At 52.3% G+C, this 22,551-nt stretch overlaps 1 protein-coding gene across 1 annotated transcript in view; it reads right to left on the bottom strand.

The window, feature by feature from the left end:
• Nucleotides 1-834: 834 nt before the first annotated feature.
• STK10 (serine/threonine kinase 10) overlaps nt 835-22,551 on the bottom strand; it is a 41,849-nt gene continuing 20,132 nt past the window's right edge. Inside the window, exons 3-19 of the mRNA XM_058848454.1 lie at nt 18,553-18,601; nt 16,246-16,395; nt 14,573-14,645; nt 13,772-13,966; nt 12,152-12,233; nt 11,276-11,410; nt 9,977-10,561; nt 8,673-8,803; nt 7,421-7,544; nt 6,570-6,749; nt 5,917-6,009; nt 5,622-5,751; nt 5,096-5,220; nt 4,249-4,437; nt 3,835-3,960; nt 3,496-3,609; nt 835-3,408 (exon numbers count right to left, since the gene is read on the bottom strand). Coding sequence (XP_058704437.1) covers nt 3,268-3,408; nt 3,496-3,609; nt 3,835-3,960; nt 4,249-4,437; nt 5,096-5,220; nt 5,622-5,751; nt 5,917-6,009; nt 6,570-6,749; nt 7,421-7,544; nt 8,673-8,803; nt 9,977-10,561; nt 11,276-11,410; nt 12,152-12,233; nt 13,772-13,966; nt 14,573-14,645; nt 16,246-16,395; nt 18,553-18,601 — 2,622 coding nt within the window. The 3' untranslated portion in view covers nt 835-3,267. The remainder of the gene's footprint in view (nt 3,409-3,495; nt 3,610-3,834; nt 3,961-4,248; nt 4,438-5,095; nt 5,221-5,621; nt 5,752-5,916; nt 6,010-6,569; nt 6,750-7,420; nt 7,545-8,672; nt 8,804-9,976; nt 10,562-11,275; nt 11,411-12,151; nt 12,234-13,771; nt 13,967-14,572; nt 14,646-16,245; nt 16,396-18,552; nt 18,602-22,551) is intronic.

The following is a 22,551-nucleotide window of genomic DNA, read 5'->3' as shown; positions in this document are numbered from 1 at the left end:
AGGCTTTGCTCACCCTTCTCTCTCTGCTCATTTAAATCCTCACCAGCAACACCTTCCACTCCCAATTGCATCTCCTTTCCAGCGTCTCACCTGAGCTCACGTTCTGCACGGTGGACACTGCCAGCAAGGTCGGTTCCTGCACGAAATCCAAGGTTAAACTGGCAGCTCCTGGCACAACCTTCCAAAACAGAGGGTAAAGCCACAGCAGCTGCATGGGCTCGTGTCAAAGCTGCCCTAATTTAATGTGCTGTGTCCTTGGCAGAAATCAATGGAAGCAGCAGGGGAAAAGTTCTAACAAAGGGCGTTTGGGATCTGTGCTGGGAGCCTTTCTGAGCAGCCCAGGGGAGGAGGAACAGATTTCCCCCTGCACCCACAGGGCAAAACAGGATTTTTTTCTCCTCCTGAGCAGAGAAGAGCGTGAGAAGAGACAGGGAGGCATCCCAAGGTGCTCCTTGTGCCACCAAAATAAGGGAACTGAAGCCTTTGTCGGAGATTCCCGTTCAAGCCAGGCCAGCTAAGTAAAAAAGGAAGAATGATCCGTGCAGAAATGCTCAGCTCTCAGGATGCAATACTCACTCCTCACCAAGCAGGGTCAGCCCAGCTCCATCTGAACACTGGAGTCATCCCGGGAACGGCTGCTTCGCTTCAGCTCCAGCGGAATTTCAGCTCGGTGGCAAAGATGTCCCTGCCCCTGAGCAGAGGGAGAGGCTCCAGCTCGGTTTTAAAGAACTGGAGGTTCAGCCTTGCAAAGTTCAAATGCCAGAAGTTTTTCTAAGTCAGTAAAACCCAGAGCAGAAGCAAAGCTGAACTGAGGTCACAGCTGGCAACCAGACACAAAATCAGACCATGCCCAGGTTTCTCAGTCTGTTAACTTTATTGGAGAGGGCTTTACATCATGGTGGTGGCCCCACTGAAGATATTTTACAAAATATTTTAAAAACCCTTTATATTCAAAGCCACATTTTTAAAATTGTGTCCCATCCCCCCCAAAAAAGCAAGCTGGGTTTAATTGTGGTTCCTTCTGAACAGGGAACAACAACAAAAAAATCCTCTTTTGAAAGGAGGGAAGATGATACCCATGCTGTAAACATGACAGTCAGATGATGTGCACCCCTCCCAGGCGAGGGACACGGTGCTGGAGCCTGGCACACCCAGGGAGAGAACACAAAACATGAAAACAAGTGGACAGAACCATTCCTACCTCTGTGCTGCTCTCTCCAAGCTGAAACTCAGCTGGACTGGAGGAAGGGATAACTGATTTACCACAGGGCATTGCATCAGCTGTGAGAACCCCCAGAAATAATCTTTGCTCGTGGCTGCAGGATGTCCAGAGAGGGATGATGCTCCCTGGGCTGGTGGAGAAGGCAGCAATGCCCTTCAGCTGAAGGAGGTGACAGCGTGCTGCAGGACAGGCACTGGGCTCTGGGACACAGCCCTTGCACACAACAGCTCCAGCCTGATCCCAGCAGCACCAGAACCAACACCAGAACCAGCACCAGAACCGCTGGGGCTGCTGTAACACACTCCTAACGTGATTGAAAGTCTCCCAGCAGCCCCCTTGTCCCATTTAGGAACATCCCTCTGCATTCATTAACCTTACAGCAGCTCCCAGCCTGGTGTTATCACATCTGAAAGGCACAATCCACACTTCTGGAGATGGGGCAGGAACCCTTCCTATGTTTATTAACAGAGACAGCACTGCTGTGAAACCAGAGGTAACCTGGAATGGCCCAAAGAGTCTTGCTAGCTTGTAGAAAGCTTATAAATATGGATTAGGAGCTCTAAAAGAGTAGGAAATGCACTCCCCAGACACAGAATTCAAGATCTGGGGGCTGCCTGCTTCAGCCCAGTACCTGGAAGTGAGGCACATCACATACCACCTTTCCCTGAAATGCCAGTAAATCAACAGAGGGGGCTTGAAAATAACAACTTGTTTCTCATATATATATATCTATATATTTTTTTTTTTAAAGCAGAAATACTTTTTCTTGCTAAAGAAACAGGTCTAAAACAAACAATGTTGTCCAGAGAAAAACTTAAGTGCTGCCTTACACCTTTGGGTTGTGCAAAGAAGAAGGTGCTGCCAGTGAGGTCCCTGACCCCGTCCCCAGCTCTGTGCTCCCAGTCCCACGCAGCAGCTCAGCCAAGCCCTGCCTTGTGCAGGGGACAGAAGGGACAGAGGACCTGCTCTGCCCCTCTGCCCATGACTCCCAGCCTTGAGAACCATCCCAAGGCTCACATCACAAGGAGATGGGACATCAGTGGGCAAGGAGGTGCTGGGAGCAACAAGCCCCCTTTGCATCTCTCTTGTTCCACTTTGCTCCTCCCTAACGATGCTCTGCAGCCATAACCCCCTGGCCAGGCTGGCTCACCCACATGGCCCCATGCAGAAAGGACTTAAAAACCAGCCTCAAGCACCTGTGTGATGATGATGAGAGCTCTGGCAGTGACACCCTTCAGCCCAAAGGCAGGTGACAGTGACAGACACCTCACCTGTGTCACCGCAGGACTGAGCGCTGGCCCCATCCTCTCCCTCTGCACTTCAACTTCCTCAAGAACCAAAGCTGGGCAGTTTAATCACCCCAGAACGCAGCCCCTGATAGCAGAGGGTTAGCTCAGTGCCAGCAGGGCTGTGCTGCCAGTGGCCACAGCAAAGGAAGAGCAGAAGCATCTTTGGGAGGACATCCAGCTCCTTTCTGCACAGTCTGTGTGGGGAGGAGGAGGAGGAGGAAAGAAAAAACCCAACCCTCCCTAGGCAATAAAACCCCAAATCTCTGTGTCTCTGTGGCAAAAAAAAAGCACCACAGTGGAGAGGAGTAAGTCTAAGGCCAAGGTGAGTTTAAGACAACGCCAAAGCTGCTCTGGCCCAGGCCAGGCCTTACAGAGGACTGGGACAGGAGCAGCCACGGTGGAGAGGGAGGTGACAGCCCTGCCCTGAGCAGCTGCCTCTCCTGATCAGAGTGGTCCCTGCTCCAGCCTGAGCTGATAAACCCAGTGAGCACCAGGCTCACCCAGGAAGCATCCAGCCAACAGTGCAAGTACAATCCAGAGAGGGTCCTGCCCCAATTCCCAGCCCGGAGCTCCTGGGAAAGCCACCCCAAGTTCCAGTCAGCATCCCTCAGTGCAGAGGCCACGTTTATCCCAGGCAGAGCGAGGGGCAGGAGGGTGCTGTGCTGAGAAGGGGCTGCTGAGAGGGCTTCTCGAGTCCAGGCTGTCCCCTGCAGCCCAGGAGGACATGGCCAGCACCAGCTGGTGGCCTGCCAGGTGTTACAAACTCTCTGAGGAGCTGAAGGGAACAAACTTGGCGTGTTTGGTCGGGGACACTGGCATCTGTCCATCGGCCTCCTCGCTCAGCTTGAAGAACATCTCCTGCTCACGCTTCTTCTGGTTCAGCTCATCCTCCAGGGCCTTGAGCAAAGAGAACAACACAAGAGCTGTGTTTGAGATTGTTCTGGGGCTGTGGGCACTGTCCAGGACACGCTGCTCACACCCCACCTTCTTCCGTGGTCTCAGCTTTTCCCGCCACTCCTTCATGTGCTGGTTGTGGTTCTCATCCAGAGACTTCAGCTTCTGGGTTTCGTGCTCGATCAGGAGGTGACACTTCTCATTCTAAAAACACATCACCAAACACAACACCCATCAAGCAGGTCAAACAGGATTTGCCCTGCTCAGAGACACTCAGAGCTCTGAGCTCCACGTTTAGACACAGCAACAAAAAACTCTCAAGGCAAGAGCAAGGGGACATCAACTCCTGCCAGTCCTCTGCAGCCACTTCTCCAAAGACTGAGACCTGCACAGGCAGCTCTGGGAGACCAAGCCATGAGGGAAGAGTACCTGGAGATGCTGGAGCTCGTTGGTGTTGCTCTCACACTGGGCCTGCATGTCCTTCATCTGCGACTCATGCTTCTGCTGCTGGTGCAGCCGCTCTGCTTTCTGCCTCTTCTCCTCCTGCAGAGCAAACTGGCGGAGAGAAAAGCAGGTGCTGGTGTAGGCAGCATTGCTCTGGTCTCTGGGGCTGGCTGAGAGACCAGCCCAGCTTCCATTATCACACAGGAAAGGAGGAAAGACCCTGAGGATGCTTCCCAATACAAGTCACGATGGAGACAATGCCCAAAACCACCCGTGATGCCACAAAACAGAGCCCTCCAACCCATCAGCAAGTTAAAATCTGGAAACAGCTGCATTTCCCCAAATCCCCTTCTCCTCCCAACCAAGCCTCAAACTCCTGGTGCCTTTTCAGGCCCTGACCTGTTTGATTTTCTCCCTCTGCTCGGCGGCGCTGCCGCTGGAGTGGATGTGGAGGCTCTTCTTGTACATGGCCATGCGCGTCTTGCCCTCGCTGCGCTGGATTTTGGGCAGCCGGGCCCTCTCCTGCTGCTGCCGGACCTTCAGCTGCTCCAGCATGCGCTGGTTGTAGCGCTGCATCTGCTCCCTTTCCTGCAGACACACAGGGCTCAGAGGAGCAGGGACCCCTCCCCAGAGGCCTGAGGAGAACACAGACAGCTGGAGGGCAGATTTGGGGGTTGCGTGGAAGAGGCTGGTGGCACTCGCAAAGGGACAAGAGGGGATGGCACAGATTGAACATGCTGGGAAAGCAGAGGAGAAGGGGCTGGAAATGACAGTCTTCACATGCCCTGCTCTGGGAATCAACCTGCTAAATCAACCTGCTAAATCAACCTGCTAAATCAACCTGCTAAATCAACCTGCTAAATCTGCAGGGGCAGATTTCCAATAAAGCCCCTCAAAATTCCCAACTTCTCACACATTAAATTCACACAACACAGAGCACACGTCCCAAGCAAGAAGGCTTTATTGCCTTCTTGACACACCAGCTTTATTCTGGTCCTTTCCCACTAATAATGACCAAGCCCTCTAACTCCCAGCCCACCATTTTGTAATTTTGAATTACAAAATTCATAGAATTACAGAATATTCTGACTTGGAACTGGACCATCATCAGGTCCAGCTCTTAAGTGAATGGCCCATATAGGGATTGAACCACAATCTGGGTGATTTCCCCCTTTTCAGCCTGGAAGAGAAACACCCAGGACGCTTTCCTGACCCACACCAGTGTGGGAAGGTGCAAAGCCTTCACCTTCTCATGCTTCCGGAGCAGCTCGTGCCTCTGGAGGAAATACTGGTCCTTCAGCTGCTGCTTGACGAGCTGGTGCTTCTCCTGCTGCTGACGCTCTTCCAGATCCCAGATGCAAGCTTCCCGGTCTGTGGGGAGGAGAAGGAGCAGATCACCCACCCTGGCCTCTCATCCTGGTCACACAGAGTGTCCCAAGCCACCTCTACACACAACCAGGGCAGCAGATGTTGGGGGTGATCATTCACCTCTTGTTTTCCAAGAGAAATCGGTTGCAAACCATGTTGGAGCCTGATTTCTTGCAATTATGAAGCCTAATTGGTTCATATTTGTAAAGCACTTTGAAGATTAAAGCACTAAGTATTATTATTGTTAAACATTTAGACAGGACCTGGCAAGGCTGGTTTTTTTCCACATCCCATCCTGCCAGCTTGCAACTCTGTCACAGCATCTGCTGTGTGGGAAGAGCCAGGGCTGGATAAACCCTTGGTTACAGCCCTCCTTCCTCTCCCTCACAGCCTTTGCCACCCACCTCTCATCAGCTGCTGCTTCTTGTTGAGGCACTCGCGCTCCTTGTCGCAGATCTCTCTTTTGTTCTGGGCTGTGATGTTCTTCATGGCCTGCTCCAGGTCCTCCTTCTGCTTGGCCAAAAACTCCTGTTCCTGTTAAAAAAACCCAGCAGTGCCACCATGAGCCCTCCTTCTGCTGCAGCTTGGGAAGGAGCTGCTGGTGTTTCAGAGCCTGCCTGTCTCTCCAGCAGGAGGGATGCTTTATTCTACTGCACATTTCCCAGCTTTGGAACTGGGGGGATCTTCCCTGAGCCTCACCATGGTTTGTTTTTTCTGGGTGAAGTCGTCCATCTTCGCCTTCAGGTTCCCCTTGCGCTGTTGCCGTGGCAGCTTCTCAACCTCGTTCTTGACCTGGGGGGAGGAAATTAAATTTCTCTGAGGGTTGATTGAGGCCAGGAACAACCCCACCTCGAGTCACTGAACAGCTCAGGAATCACCTGGAAGGGCCACAGGAATCACCTGGAAAGCCCTCAGGAATCACCCTAAACACCTCAGGAATCACCCAAAACACCTCAGGAATCACCCAAAACACCTCAGGAATCACCCAAAATACATCAGGAATCACCCAAAATACATCAGGAATCACCCAAAATAAAGTACCTCAGGAATCACCCAAAATACATCAGGAATCATCCAAAATACATCAGGAATCATCCAAAATACATCAGGAATCACTCAAAAGACCCTCAGGAATCACCCAAAATACATCAGGAATCACTAAAACACCTGAGGAATCACCCAAAACACCTGAGGAATCACCCCAAACACCTCAGGAATCACCCCAAACCAGGAGTATCCTCCTAAAACACCAACTGCTCTCCTCTCCAGTTCTGCCACGAGAACTGCTGAAGCTCCTCAGGAAGAAAGAGGTGCAGGAAAGCCGCTTCCCTCCCTCCCATCCCCATTTTTACCTCCTTCTTCATCAGCTTGAGCTGCTCCAGGAAGCGAGCGTGGTCGCGCTCCTGCTCCAGACGGATGCGCTTGGCCTCCTCGCGCCGGCGCAGGGAATGATCCTGCTCCATCCTCTCGATCTGCTGCTTCTGCTGCCTCTCCAGGTTCTCCAGCTCCGTGTCATAGAACTTCTTCTTTGCCTGCCCGGGAGAGGAACCAAGGGAACAGCCTCAGCCTCCTCTCCGCTTCCAAAAGGTTAAAAAGAAAAGTGAAAAATAAAAAAAAAAAGGGTAGAGGATTGTTCCTGCTTGGATTAAATCTCTTTACAGAGGAGGGAAAATTCCAACCAGCACCTCACAAAGTGCTCCAGCAGTGCCATGGAAGGAGAAGATCTTTAAGGTCCCTTCCAACCCAAACCATTCTGTGATTAACTGCAATATTATTTTATTTCGGCAGAAGGGACCAAGTGTGTGAGCCCAGTTTATTCAATTTACACTCCAAGCCTTGCCAGATTTCCTGCTGTCACACTCAGGTCATGCTGCTTTCTTATGTAAAGACTGGGTTGGGTTTTTTTTTTTCCTGTGAATTGCAACAGCACTAGAAACTGTTTCTCACACTAGCCATGAACAGACATAAAAGATCATTAAAGAGAGAAAGTCCAGAACAACTGGCAAAGGCTGCCAGTGCTTCAAAAGCTGCAGGGTGCTTAATGCCCACAAAACCTCCATCCATGCTCCAAATCCCAAAGGGGTTCCTGTGATGCCCAAGGTTGTTGCAACCCAGAGATCATCCCCATGTGGGGCACCTGCATGGGAGCTGCATTCCCAGCTGATTCCCAGCTGATTCCCAGGGCTTTTCCCTGCCCTCCTACCATCATCTCCTGCTCGAAGCGCCGCAGCATCTGCTCCAGCTGCAGCTGGTGTTTGCTGTTCAGCTGGGCCTGGTTCCTGTGCTCCTCCTTCTGCAGGAGACGCAGCTCCCGCAGCTCCTGGCGCCTGCAGAGGGGACAGAGAAGAGCAGGGTCAGGCCAGGCTGCTGGGATGTGATGGTCACATCCACAATCAGAGCATTTCAGCAGGGAGTGGAAGCTGCACCTCCAGCCCACAGCACTGCCCTGAGCACAGGCAGGAGGGAGATCCTGATGTGGACACTGCGGGAAGCTGGATGCTGCTTTATAGGAACAGCTGGAAAACCACCAGCTTCCACAGGTAAGGCCAGTTAGCATCCACAGCTTCCCAAACAAGCCCTGGCAAAGCTCCTGAGGTGGTTCTGCAGGCACTGGTGTCCCCCAGCAGCCCAAACACCCATTGTGCCAGCTGGGTTAGTGCTCACTGGGCCTCAAATCCCGAGCTGGACTGCTCTGGCCTGGCCTCTTTGCTCTGTATCCATTCTTATCCACATCTGGGTGGCAAAAAGGGCCATTCTCCCAAATTCTGACCCATCTTTGATGAGATTGCATCCCTCCCCTCATCCAGCCCAGCAGGAAATGAGCTCTGCTAATGAGCTTTTACATAAATCTGATATTTGGGCTGAGGAATAAGGCAGCCCCAGGGACACAAAGTGTTTAGGACAAGTTATCCTCTCAGGGAGTCCCCGAGAGCAGCACCAGGGAGCCTGGAATTGGGCATCAAATGAAACAATTTGTATTTTAATTATTTTAAGGGCTTTTTCATTTCAGTGCTAGGAACAGCAGCTCCTCTTTCTGAGAACAAGTCAAGGAGATTTAAAAGCTGTAAGATCTGCAAAGGAGTCATCAAGCAGGGAGGATACACCCATGAATATTAAATAATGCTCCAGGAGTTTACAACTCCCTTGGCCTTTCTGTTAACAAAGTCTGAGGAGATTCGAGAACAAAAGGGAGAGGAACATCTTGAGAAGATTTCTGAGCTAATTTCCACTGAGCCAGGCATCTGCAGCCCTGGGGACACGTTCAGTCATCCCCAGAGGACAGGGCCAGACACAGCAAAGCTCCCCTGGTCACAGTCCTGCTGCGTCTTGAGCTGAATCCCTCCCTCCCCTGTCCAAGGGGACCAAGACAGATGACAAGAGGACTTTAGGTCACCCCTGGATTAGCTCACAGAGAGGAAATCCCTGCCCTCCCTCCATCCCAGTGCCCCACTTGCCTTAGAAACCTCATTTCTTCATCCTTCTTCTCGTCCTCGCTGATGATCTTGGAGGTGGTGACGCTCACCTCCACCCCGTCCACCACGAACTTGCGGGTGCGTTTCAGGGTCTTCTTGTGCATCTGGGAGTCCTGGCGTGGGCAGGAAGGAGAGGAGGAGCCCGTGAAGCAGCTCCCCAGGGCTGCAACAGCTGGGCTGGAGCCCTCAGAGCACTTTTAATGCCGTTGCTCATGAGAAACGTGCACAAGGAATCCACAAGGAGCGCAAAGCATCAGTGAATTTGGAGACCCAGCCTGGCTACCAAACCACAGAGCAGCGGGATTTCCACACTGAAGAAACCCAACCCACCTCCCAAAGACCCCTCCTCACATGATCTAAAATGGCTTACGCCCTGAAAAACCCAAAAAACTCCTTTCCTCTTCTAGAGGACCAACTCAGAAAGCAAATCTACGTGTGGCATTGTATTCCTCCTCCTGGAGGAGACCAGGTGTCCTGGAAAGGTCACGAGGAGGGGGGAATTCCTGTGCAAGAGCATCACATTTCCAATCATTAGGGATTGCAGGCTCCTCTGGGGGATGTTGGTTCTCCAGCTCCCAGCAGGAGGTGGGGAAAGTTTTGCCAAGAAAGGTTTTTAGGCACATTACCGTGCTGGGAAGTTCTCACTCATGCAGGCAATGTGACAAAGATCTTGTGCAACACATCCCTCTGCCCCCTCCAGTCACTGCATTTCTTCTCCTGGAGCTCAGCAAATACCATTCCAGTTATTTTGCCTCTTCCTCTAAGCCCTGCTGACCTGAGCAGCTCCAGGTCAAGCATCCCCAGCCTCCAGGAGCTTTGGCAAAAGCCAAGAAGCCTGGGAGGTCTTTGTGCAGTCACTGCTGACACAAACCAGGCCAGATGTGGGGCAGGCTGGGAAAACTGAGAGCACAAGCCCAGATGAACCTTTTCCTGGGATCGAATGTTCTAGGGAAGAGCAGCAGAGTGATGGACCATGGGTAAAGTTTAGGAAGTCCCATTTGGGGTTTCACGCTAGAGCAAGGACAGGGCTCGTGGTGTGGTTACTTCACCCAAAATAGACACAAATCATCGGATTTCCCCTGATTTCAGTGTCCTGGCACAGAAGAGGACACATGAACCTTCAGCAGCTCCACCAAGAGCTTCTCCTTCACTTGAGGACACGTCCCCCTGGCACAGCTGAACCCGGCTGGGACAGGCAACACGGAAAACAAAGCCTGGAAAGCTCTCCCTAGGGAAGGGTTCCTCCCTCCTCCACGTTCTGCAGCACCCTCTGGCACCACTCTCACCTTGAGGGAGATGGAGCCGCTCTCCCTGTTGAGGGACAGGTCAGCAGACAAGGAGATGGTGAGGTCCATGCTCTCGGAGGCCGAAGTGCTGCCCGAATCCGAGTCCCTTTTGGAGCGGCTGCCGGGGAACGGCCCCAGGGGCTCCAGGCTGCCATTGGCCAGCTTCTCCTCGCTCAGGTTCTCCAGGAGAACACTCTCTGGTCGCTCCACGATGCTCTTCCTCTCCCCGGTGCTCTTCCTCTCCCCAGTGCTCTTCCTCTCCTCAAGGCTCTTCCTCTCCTCTTTGCCCAGCCTTGGCTCCTTGTTCCCCTCCGTTGAGTTACCCAAATGTCCTGGCTGCAGGATGATGTCCGGCTTGTCCTGGGTGCCCGAGGAGGCCGAGCTGGGTTTCGAGGAGTGGTTGCTCTCCAGTTTGTCATTGTCACTGCTCATCCTTTTATCTGAGACTTTGTGGTTCTGGGCCTCTGTGGGGTCCTTGCCGGTCCCCACGGAGCCGTTCCCAGCTTTGGGCAGGTCCGGAGGTTTCTCCCCATCAAAGCTCAGCTGGCTCACCTCGGAGGGGTCCCGCTTGTGATTCCCAGGGGGCTGCAAAGACAGGGGAGGGCACAGGTTGGGTTTGGCACTGCCACTCAACACAACTGCACAGGCCACAGGGCCCCTCCTTCAGAGCAAAGTCACCCTCAACCAAACACTCAGTGGGAGGGGATTTCCCTTTTAGGACATCTGCTCTGGGGTGCTTCCACCTTTCCCCAGGTTTGTGGCCCCAAGGACTACAGATCCTGGGTGGGAGGCAGGGGAATGATGAAAAAGCCCCAGAACCTGCACGTCCTTAAGAGGCAGATGAGGATTTTACACACCAAACTCATTTTCTCATGGATAACTCCACCATGGATGAGCCACTTCCCTCTGTGACAGAGGAGGGAGGTCGAGATGTGACCCCCAGCAGCCCTGAGATGTCCCCTTCAAAGAGCCAGATCTGCCCAGCTCCCTCCTCAGGCTGGTGGTCCCTCCATGTGCTGCTTTGTTTCCACTCCACCTTCTCCAGCCTACATCAGGGCTTATTTTCTTTTTCACCCTTCTCCTTTTGTTTTTTAACCACTTTCCATGAGCCCCTCCTGTGATTGGGCACTGGGCCACCCCCCAGCACCACTCTGCCCTTGGCAGCCACCAAAATCCAGCCCCTCCCTGCCAAGCAACCACTTCCCCCTCCACCTGCTGTGGCCCAGAAGAGTTTTTGGAGTCTGGAAAAGTTGCCAGGTTCTTTCCCCCCAGCACAGCCACAGCAGTGAAGCTGCTCACCGAGGCAGAATCCAAGGAATCATCCTCCTCTGCTTCATCCCGACTCTCCTCGATCTCCTCCATCACCTCAGCCTTGGCCTCGGCCACCAGCTCCCGCAGGGCCCTGTTGCTGGTGACTTTGCTGACGAAGGGATGCTGAAAACCGAGCATAAATGAAAAATATGAGCTGGCCAAAATCACACCTCGTGAGCTCCAGGATGACTTTTGGCTTTCAAGGACCTGAGGGTTTGGTTTTTTGTGGTGTCACTGGGATTTACCCCCAGAATTCACAGTGGAGAAGTGGGGCTGAGGTTCAGGGCACATTCTGCACACAGATGCTCCTCAAAACACTTTATGGCAGAACCACCCCCTCAAAAAAAAGCAGCAGCATTTAAAGAAGGGGACATGTGCCCACAGAATGTCACCAGGAGCAGGGAAGGAGCAGCCTGCAGGGTCCCTGGGAGCAAAGACAGCCTTGGGGAAGGTTTAATTGGAATGGGCTGGAATAACTCAGCGCTCACAGCGGGATGTTGGTGCTGAGCTGCAGCAAAAGCGTGAAGTCCCTGGGCTCACACAGCGAGGGAGCTGCAGCCAGCAGGGAACAGCAGCTTCCAGTTTTTTACTGTGATTTTGGGAAGGGACAAGAGGAAAGGAATTGAATTTCAGTCAGGGCTAACCAGGTACAGCCCGAGCTGGCTGCCACATGGGCGTTTTCAGGCAGCAGGAGCTGTTTCTGTTCCAGATGGTGTCCATAGGGACTCTGCAGGTTGCTCCAAAGGGAAAAAAGCACTGCTGATCCTGTTTTGGAGCATTTTAGTGGCTGAAAAGTGCTATGAGCTTTCTAAAGAAGATAGAAATAATCTGAAACCAGTCTGGGGTCACTGCTCTGGTCCCTACCTCCAGCAGCTGGGCAGCGCTGGGCCGGGTCTCCGGGTTCTTGTCCAGCGCCTTCTTCAGGAAATCTCTGAACTCCAGGGACCTTAAACACAGCTGGCAGTGAGGAATTCAGCACAGGAAAGGCCTCAAATAGCAGAGGGATCAGCCTGATCCCTCAGCAGCTTCTGTCCCAGCTCGCAGGCAGCATTTTGCTCCCCTGGGAAAGACACTCAGTAATTCTGGATATTTGGAGGAGGAGGAGGAGGAGGAGGAGGAGGAGCAGGGCAGCGCAGGGAGCAGTTCTGAGCTCTGCCCAGCCCCAGGGCCAGGGCAGAGGCAGGACAAGGCAGCTGTCCCCTAAAGGGACATGGGCAGAGCCCTGCTGGGGAAGGAGCAGTAACCCCATAGAGGGCACCCTCAGCCTGCAAAGCGCAGCTCGGAGCTCCAGAGCCCCGATGTCACCTCCGAGCAGCTCCAGAGGCAGCTCCCACCCTGCCTGCTGCCCGGGACACTCACTGCCACTGCTGCCACCACGCTCTCACTCCACTGCTCTGCCAGGAATTTGCTGCTGGCTGACCTGCAGCAATTTTTGTGATAAATAAAATAAAATAAAATAAAATAAAACATAAAATAAAACATAAAATAAAATAAAATAAAATAAAATAAAATAAAATAAAATAAAATAAAATAAAATAAAATAAAATAAAATAAAATAAAATAAAATAAAATAACTGAATAGAATAGACTAGAAAAATAGAATAAAGTAAAGTAAAGTAAAAGAAAAGAAAAGAAAACAAAACAACTAAATTAATAAATAGAATAAAATAAAATAAAAAACTAAATAAATAGAATAGGACAGAGTAAAATAAAATAGAATAAAATAAAGTAAAAAAGTAAAATAAAAGAAAGTAAAATAAAATAAAATAAAATAAAATAAAATAAAATAAAATAAAATAAAATAAAATAAAATAAAATAAAATAAAATAAAGTACCTGAATAGAATAGACTAGACTAGAATAGAAAAATAGAATAAAATAGAATAAAGTAAAATAAAAAAAAACAAAGCAAAGCAACTAAATTAATAAATAGAATAAAATAAAATAAAAACTAAATAAATAGAAAAGGACAGAATAAAATAAAATAGAATAAAATAAAGTAAAATAAAGTAAAATAAAATAAAGTAAAATAAAATAAAATATAAAAAATAAAATAAAATAAAATAAAATAAAATAAAATAAAATAAAATAAAATAAAATAAAATAAAATAAAATAAAATAAAATAAAATAAAATAAAATAAAATAAAAATTAACTGGCTAGTTTTCTTTTACATGCAGAAGTGGCTTTCCAGACTTCAGGGAAAGCAATTCTGGAGCTCTTGGCCATCTTCAGCTTTAGAGGAAAATCTGCCTTTCATACACACGGGTTGTTCTGAGAGCAGCCATGGTGTCACCCCTGGCTTTGGGGGCTCTTTGGGTGGGGAGCAGCTCTCCCTGTGCTGCCTGGACACCGTGAGCATCCTGCCTTACACCTTACATCCACACACCGTGCAGCTAAACCCGACTCCAGTGAGAGAGAGCTGCTCAAAGCTCCTGGTTCTCCTGTGTGGGCGCTGGGAGGTGCCCCCTGTGCTGCCCCCTCACCATTTGTTAGGGCAGCTGAGCGTGGGCGGCTCGGACTTGGCGATCTTCAGCAGGACCCTCATGGGGTTCAGCTCGTGGTGGGGTGGCTCAATCTGGGCCATCTCGATCAGGGTGATCCCCAGGGACCAGATGTCAGCCTTGTAGTCGTAGGGAGTGTCCTTCATGGTCTCGCACATCACCACCTCCGGGGCCATCCTGCGAAGGGCACAGCAGGGCCGGGCTGAGGTGGCGGCAATTAAACGCTTCAAATAACCCCCAGCGCTGCAGGCAGCACAGCTTTGCCCCCCAGCCCCGGCTTGCAGGAGCAGCAGCATCTTTTCCACAGGGTGCAAACCCTGTCTCCTCCTCAGAGCAGCCAGACAGCCCCTGCAGACCCCCAGGCCGTTGACATCTGGCGCGGATGTTGCTCCAGAGCATCAATTAATCCCCGCAATTCCCCTCCTTCAGCAAGTCGGGTGATTTAGAGGTTGTGTTTCTGGGGCAGGGACTCGTTCCCATGTGCTTGGAGTGGCTTCAAAGCCCATCCCAGCCCCGGGGTGTGGGGAGCAGGGAGAGCACACTCGTGTGTCCCTCGCTCCAAGCCTGGAGCACCGTGACCCCTCTGCTGGCTCTGCTGAGCTCCCACACCACCGAGGCTGCTCACAGCTCTGCTCAGGCAAGGAAAACCCTTAAATGTCAAGAAAATGGCCAAGAATCCTCATTAAAACCCTCCCACCCTAAGGCACCGCGGTCCAACACACCCAAAGCCGTCAGAGCCAGCTTAATCTGATTTTCAGGATTTCTCAGCAAGCAGGGACTCACCAGTAAGGGGTCCCAATGAAGGAATCTCGCTTCTGCAAGGTTTTCATGTTCTTGGCAGACACTCCAAAGTCAGCTGCAAAGAGCAGGAACATTAGAGGCCGGAGGAAAACTGAAAAACCCTTCTGAGTTAGCACATTTGGCTGAGACACAGGTTGGAAAGCAAACAACACACACTGAAGGCAAGAATGTGATACCACGGGCTGTGTCCTCCCAGCTGAGCATCAGGAATTGAACTTGGTTTGGGGTACATGACCCCCAGGATTTTCCTCTCCCATGTACTATAAAACAGGCACAACAACCCCCTCCTGCCAGACCTTACACGTTTAGGAGGAAATTGAGCTCTTTTCTGCAAACAAAAGCAGCTCCATGGCACATTTCAGGACCTATTTCCTAGCAAAAAGCCTGACTTTACAGCAGAAAAAACCAAAGTGTTGTTACATTCCTCTGTAGCAGATTTCAGGACCTATTTCCTAGCAAAAAGTCTGATTTTACAGCAGAAAAACCAAAGTGCTGTTCCGTTCCTTCTCTCCCCTCCAGCCACTGCAAGATGCCTCTCTCTGATTTTGTCCCTTCTGAGCTGAAGTGAACCCAAATGAAATTGCTCAGAGCTGCAGAGGGTACTGAGCCCACTGCAGGTGGGTTTGCTCTCCAGGACAGCCCTGGTGGCATCCTCTGACCAGTTCCTGCAGATAAATCCACCCTCTCCTCCCCCAGCAGGTCTTTGGGTGCCAATTTGACTCCAAAGCAGAGCGAACTGGCAAAGGAACCCCTTGGCAACCCTCCCCCTGTCACCACCAAACCTGCTGTGCAGATAAGAGGAATTCTTCCAGCTTCCAGCCCTGCCAACTGGCACCCTGCACAGCATGCTCAGCAGGCCAAAAGGCACAAAATCGGGTTCAGAGAGGGATTAAACAAACTCAGGGGAGAAAAATCCATCAGGGGACTGAACGTGGCTGTGGCCTGGGGGCTCAGCACAGCACGCAGCTCCTTTTGCCTTTCCATGGAGCAAAATCTTCCCCTCCTTGTCCTGCTGCTCCTTTTGCCTTTCCAGGGAGCAAAATCTCCCCCTCCTCATCCTGCAGCTCCTTTTGCCTTTCCATGGAGCAAAATCTCCCCCTCCTCATCCTGCAGCTCCTTTTGCCTTTCCGTGAAGCAAAATCTTCCCCTCCTCATCCTGCAGCTCCTTTGGCCTTTCCATGGAGCAAAATCTTCCCCTCATCCTGCAGCTCCTTTTGCCTTTCTGTGGAGCAAAATCTTCCCCTCCTTGTCCTGCTGCTCCTTTTGCCTTTCCATGGAGCAAAATCTTCCCCTCCTCATCCTGCTGCTCCTTTTGCCTTTCTGTGGAGCAAAATCTTCCCCTCATCCTGCAGCTCCTTTTGCCTTTCTGTGGAGCAAAATCTTCCCCTCATCCTGCTGCTCCTTTTGCCTTTCTGTGGAGCAAAATCTTCCCCTCCTCATCCTGTAGCTCCTTCTGCCTTTCTGTGGAGCAAAATCTTCCCCTCATCCTGCTGCTCCTTTTGCCTTTCTGTGGAGCAAAATCCTCCCCTCCTCGTCCTGCAGCTCCTCTCGGGCAGCAGAGAAGCTCGATCTCTCGATCCCAACACACTCAGGAACATCCAAACCCCTCATTCCAGCTGGTTTTGGGTGAGCATGGAGTGGTGCCAGGGACTCACCGAGCTTGATGTCCCCATCCTGGGTGAGGAGCACATTCCCAGCCTTCAGGTCCCTGTGGATGATCCTTTTGCTGTGCAGGTACTGGAGAGCTTCCAACATCTGGCGGCAAATCACCTGGATCTGAGGCTCAGTCAGGCCCCGGTCCAGCTCTGCAGGGAGGGACAGAGATGTTAAACAGGACAGGGACAAAGTGATGCTCACCTGAGCAGCAGGAGGGCCCAGGTTACCCAGCAGAGCATGGCAAAGTCACTGTCCCTGGGTCAGAGCAGCAGGAGACAAAGGAAAGCAGCTTGTTAAGGTGATTTATTCCCTAATAAGCCATCAGAATTTCCACCTCTTAGAGCTGCTGGCTCATAGCTCCCTCCTGGGAATGCTCAGCTGAGGCTCTGGAACAGTGGATGAGGAAGAGGAGCCAGAAATGCTTGGGATGGGGTCTGAACTGCAAATTCCCTGACAATTTGGGAAGACAGACAAGCTGGGTCTCACCCAGCTGCTGAGAGAGGAGGGAGCTGAACTGGGCTGCAGGACAGCATGAACATCAGCAGCCCTCATTCCCCAGGGAACAGGGGAACCAGGGAATTATCCCTGCTGTGGGGAGGCACGAGGGACACACCACTTCCCAAAGGAACACGATTTAAATGCTCAGCAGGGTTATTCCTGCCCACTGCTCTGAGCTGGTGTTTTGGGTAGCACCAGTCCCAGAGCTCAGGGAGTGTTTGGACACTCTCAGGCACACGATGGGATTCTGGAGGCTGCCCTGTGCAGGGTCAGGAGCCGGATTTTGTGTGTCCCCTGAAGCTCAGGATGTTTTGTGATTCTGTGATTCTATTTCTGGTGCTCACAGGGACAGGAGTGACCTCCCTGCTGAGCTCTGGGCCACCTCCACCAGCCCAGCTCTGCAAAGCATCTCCCCTCCAGATGGTCAGCATCTCCTGAGCTGCCCTGCCTCCCTCAGCAAGGCCCCTGCAGTGCAGATCCCTCCTCCAGCAGAGCAGAGCAGGGCTCAGACAGCACCAGATGGGGCTGATGGAGGGACCCCAGCAACTGGGCCAGGAGTTAGTTCAGAGCAAGGATCTTAAGCACAGCCTGGGGCTGCTGGCTCAGTCACTTTGTTCCTCCTTTCCTCACCAGGAGCTCCCCTGCTCTGGGAAAAGGTGGTGATTTTCACCCTGGAAAGAGGCAGTTCCAGCAGGTCACAGGTTTTGTACATAAGATTTTTGAAGAGATCCCAGCTGCCAGTGGGGATAGGGAGGTGGAACAGGCAGCATTTCTGAAACTCTGAGATGTGCTAATTCTGAATTTGCAAACTCCTGAGCTCCAGCTCCTCCTCACCCTCACTCAGGGCTCACAGAGCCACAGCCAGGCCACTCTCTCATGGTTTTCTATGCAGAGATAATGCTCAGGAGCGTTTTTATGTCCCAAGAGATGGGTGAACCCCCCCCTGCTGAGGATTTCCACAGGGAAGGAAGGTTTCATTCCCCTCCAGCACTTCAGGACAGGTATTTTTTCACCGAGTGACTTGGAGCCACTTTAAAGAAGTTCCCTAAAGGAGGCTTAAGAGCTGAGTTAAAGATGATAAATTTGGTTCCTGGAAACAAAAAGAAAGCGAGGCCTTTGGAAAGATCAGGGCTGACAAGGAGTAACCCCCAGGGAGATGTGGCTCTGTCCCAGGGCTCTGGGCAGGGTGATGTCAGTGTCACATCTGCTGTGCAGAGGGGATGTCACCCCCAGGGTCACCCCAGAGGGGCTGTGGCACCAGCCAGGGCTCTTTTGGGGTACAGCCACCCATCCCTGCTCCCAGCAGCTCTCTCTGTGTGCAAGGGAGGAGTTAAAAAAGGGGAGATTGCTGGGATTGCTGCAAATTGCAGCTCATCAGAGCTCTGCTGCCTCACCAAACGATTGATACCGTATGGAGAAGTCAGCAGAAAGGTCTGGGGAAATTCATCTTGACAGGCACCCAGCTTAAACTTCTCAGCCCTGCTGGGAGCTGTGGGAACAGGATCCCAACCAGCCAGTGCCCCCAGCAGGTAAATATTTAAATTCAGCTTTCCCCTGCAGCCAGACTCTCCCTTTCCCCCGTGCCTTGTGATCTGCCGATCCCAGCAGCACTGAAATCACAAAAGGACATTAAAAGCAGCTCAAAAACTCCCCACCTTCTGCTCAGGGTATGAAAATAGGCAAACTCCTGGGAGAGAAAGGGCAGCTGTGGCACCCACGCCTGCCATCTGTCTGCTCCTGGGGTGGTGCCAGGGGGCTGGAAATGCCCCGTGGGCATCGCCCCTGGCACAGGGCACAGCTGCACTCACCCAGCATCGTGGCATCCACGGCCCCGCCAGGGCAGAACTCGATCATGATCTGGGGGAACAAAAGGAGAGTTAAAGGCAGGCTGAGTCTCACTGGGGAAAGGGAGGGAAGAGCAGAGAAAAGCTGGGTTTGATTCCCTGAGTGGCAGAGCTGTGGGAGCTCCCCAGGACACGTCCCTTGGGCTCTCCAAGGGTGTCCGAGCCCCGAGGTCAGATCCCACACCCTGCCCAGCTCCCAGGGACCCTCCCGGGGTTGTGACACCCCCAGCAGCCCCGTACCTGACCCCAGCAGCAGCCTCAGGATTTTGGGCTCCCCCTGTTTCCATGCCCTCCCCTGCCTTTGGGAGCTGCAGCAGGGTGGGATAACTGCGAGCTGACGTGGCTGTGAGACATCAGGCAGGATTTTCCCTGCCAAATGAGGGATGGGGAGGGCTCTCGTGTCTCCAGGGTAGGGTTGGTTTTTTTTTTTAACTATTTTTATTTCCCCACATTGCTCCGTAGTTCATTGCTCTCTCATTTCGAGCAGCTCGAGGGGAAGCTGTGTCAATAAAGAGGGTGAGCACATTCCCCAGATTTTGCCATTTTTCCCCAGGGATGTGCAGAGCCCTTCCAGCCCCACACACCCACTTGCCTGGTCCCTGCCACGCCTCCCAGTTGCCCCCAGCACCTCAGGGATGCAGATCCTCTCCCCTCACCTCTGCACAGAATCACCCAGAGCTGCCCTGTGCTGGCCTCAGTTCCCCGCTCCCCTCTGGGGCTGCTCAGATAAACTGATTACAGCTCCAAGCAGCCAGGGATTACAAGGGACAAGAGATGCTTCACCTCTCCAACAAGCTCTTCTCCTTGTGGAGGTGACACAGGACATTCCAGAGTGGTGAAATGCCAGGGTTGAGTCCGAGGACAGCGCCTGAGCACTGTTTACCAGCTCAGCTCTCTAAACCCATCAAGACAGGGTCACGTTGCTCAAAGCAGCTCCAAGCACTGGCCCAGGAGCTGAGGGAAGAAGGTTCAAGCTCCCTCTTTGCCATGGTTTGATTCTGCAGCTCCAGGAAAGCCACATCCCACCCCTCAGACCCTCTGCATGGGCTGGGGAAATGCAGTTTTCACCTGGTGGGAGACAACAGCTTTGTTCTGGAGAACAGCAGGAGCTGGGATGCAGCAAAGCTGGAATTGGAACCAGCCCAGGGCCAAGGAGTCAGAGAGGGGACAAACTGAGGGGTGGCACATGTGACAGAGCCACCATGGGAGGAGAATAACCAGGGGCCAGGGCTGGGGGAGCATGTGAAACAGGCAGGTGGAGAGAAGAGATTGGGAAGACAATTGAACCCTTTCCAAACCAGGAGAAGCAATCCCAGCTGGCACAGCTCCAGGTGGAAGTCTGGCAGCAGGGACAAGCCAGCAGAGCATCAATGGGATACATCAACAATTCTGTGGTGTTTAATACCTTGAACCAGAGCATCAGCAGCTTCCTGAGCAAATGGAAAGGCAGGAATTGTGTCCTGCCATGGTCCCCCCAGGCAGAGAACTGCCCTGTGCTCCACTGTCACCCCTAACAGCTCCAAGAGCATCATTTCAACCCAGTCTTTCTGTGGTGTTCCTCATCACATCCACCAGAGCACAATAAAACCAACAGTGGCCACCAGCCCTTCCTGGGCTCCTCAGAGCAAACCTCACAAAATTCCAGTCAGGTTTGCAGTCTGGCAATGAGAAAATGAGGAGAATCAGTCCCTCTGAAGTGACCCTGTGTGTTTATCCAGGCACAGCAAGCTGCAGCTGGGCACTGGGAACACAGAAAACTTCAAAATATGCATTTTCAACAAGGGCAGAGATGCCAAAGAATAATTCTGGGTGTGGCCAGATGGTCTGAGCAGCTAAAAAAATAACGAGCTCGTTTCAGCCCAAAAAAATCCTATTTAAACAAACACAACTGGCAATCTCCCAGATCATCCTCCAAGCACACTTCCTTCCAGGAGCAGGGCCAGCCTGGAGAGCGTTTTGCCATGGAGGGAGTAGGAAGGCAGGCCTGGGGACATCAGTGTGAGCTGGGAGCACCCACACCTCCTCCTGTGGGCTCTGCAGGGAGCAAACATCCCGTTTCTAATGATTTCCTGTGCACAAGAAATCCAGGGACTTCCTCACCCAAGGCAGCTGGGGGGGCACAGGGTTCCTGTGCCACATCAGAGCTCCTACAGATCCACCATGGATGTTTTAGTCTCCAATCCTTTACAGCCACCCCGAAATTCATGGGTGGCTCCATTTCTGAGTTGGCTGAGCAACACAAGGGAGTGTCAGCCACAGGCAGAGCCCCCAGCCCCAAATCACAGCCCAGCCCCCAGCCAAGGGATTCACAGCTCCAAGGGATGCTCTGGCTGCACACACAGCAGCAGGGCTGAAAGAGAAAGGACAGGAACAGATTTGGGCAGCTGGGTTGAAAGAGAAAGGAGCTTGCTCTCACTACCTCTGAAAACCTTTGTGACAGTTTAAATAAAAAGGGCCCTTTTCTTCTTCAACAAAACAAAATGCAGAGGTCTGCGTGCAGACACCACAAATGTTTCCCTTTCAAACAAACCTTTGCAACGGGCAACATTAAACTGAAATTAGAAAGTGGAAGTCCGCTCAAGTTAAAGGGCTTTGCTGGCCACCTCGATTTTTCCCACGGCTCATCTCAATCCTGTGTTAACCACAGCAGGTTCTGGAAGCATTTTGGGTCTGAGAAACCAGGACCAGCCCCTCCTGCCCAGGTACCAAGGTGGCACCGAGACCCAGCTCGCTCCTCCCAGCCTGGGCAGGACAGCTGCTGCCTCCTGGGTGTGCCTGGAACTTTCTACATGGCTAAAACAAAAAGGGAAACCACACACAAGAAGCTTATCTGGAAAGATAATTTCAGCAAGCACTGCCCAGCTGCCGAGGGTGGGGCAGCTGATGGCCCCAGCAGGGTTTGGCTCTTACTCAGCTGGCTCAGAGGGCAGTGCCCACCAACCTTCCCTGGCAGCACTGCAGAAAAGCATTTTGCAGGCAGAGAGGGACAGGGGGGTGGAAAACAGAGGCTGGGAAAGCTTTGGGCAGCTCCTGCCCAGGCCACCAGGTCCTCTCAGGGCTGCCTGTGGGCTTCTGTGGGACTGTGCTGCTTGTGCAGTGCACCTGAGGGTCACTGAGGTGCTCCAGAGCTCCCAGAGCTGTTCCTGTGTGGGATATCGTGACAAGAACTGCAATCCCCAGGAGTTTGGGGTCACTGAGGTGCTCCAGAGCTCCCAGAGCTGTTCCTGTGTGGGATATCGTGACAAGAACTGCAATCCCCAGGAGTTTGGGGTCACTGAGGTGCTCCAGAGCTCCCAGAGCTGTTCCTGTGTGGGATATCGTGACAAGAACTGCAATCCCCAGGAGTTTGGGGTCACTGAGGTGCTCCAGAGCTCCCAGAGCCATTCCTGTGTGGGATATCATGACAAGAACTGCAGCTCTCAGGAGTTTGGGGTCACTGAGGTGCTCCAGAGCTCCCAGAGCTGTTCCTGTGTGGGATATCGTGACAAGAACTGCAATCCCCAGGAGTTTGGGGTCACTGAGGTGCTCCAGAGCTGTTCCTGTGTGGGATATCGTGACAAGAACTGCAATCCCCAGGAGTTTGGGGTCACTGAGGTGCTCCAGAGCTCCCAGAGCTGTTCCTGTGTGGGATATCGTGACAAGAACTGCAATCCCCAGGAGTTTGGGGTCACTGAGGTGCTCCAGAGCTCCCAGAGCTGTTCATGTGTGGGATATCGTGACAAGAACTGCAATCCCCAGGAGTTTGGGGTCACTGAGGTGCTCCAGAGCTGTTCCTGTGTGGGATATCGTGACAAGAACTGGAACCCTCATGGGCACAGGGCCCTGCCTGTGCCCCCAGCATCCTGCTGCCCTCAGATCCACCCTGCCTGGCCCAAAAACTGCAGCAGAACTGAAAAACCTCAGTGATTTCCTCCCCGAGTCTGCAGCAGAGGGGCTCAGGCTGTTTGTGTGAGCAGCTGCTGG

The sequence above is a fragment of the Poecile atricapillus genome, chromosome 13 (genome assembly GCF_030490865.1).
Source record: "Poecile atricapillus isolate bPoeAtr1 chromosome 13, bPoeAtr1.hap1, whole genome shotgun sequence".
NCBI classification, from domain to species: Eukaryota; Metazoa; Chordata; class Aves; order Passeriformes; family Paridae; genus Poecile; species Poecile atricapillus.
This window is presented reverse-complemented; position numbering and strand designations above follow the sequence as displayed.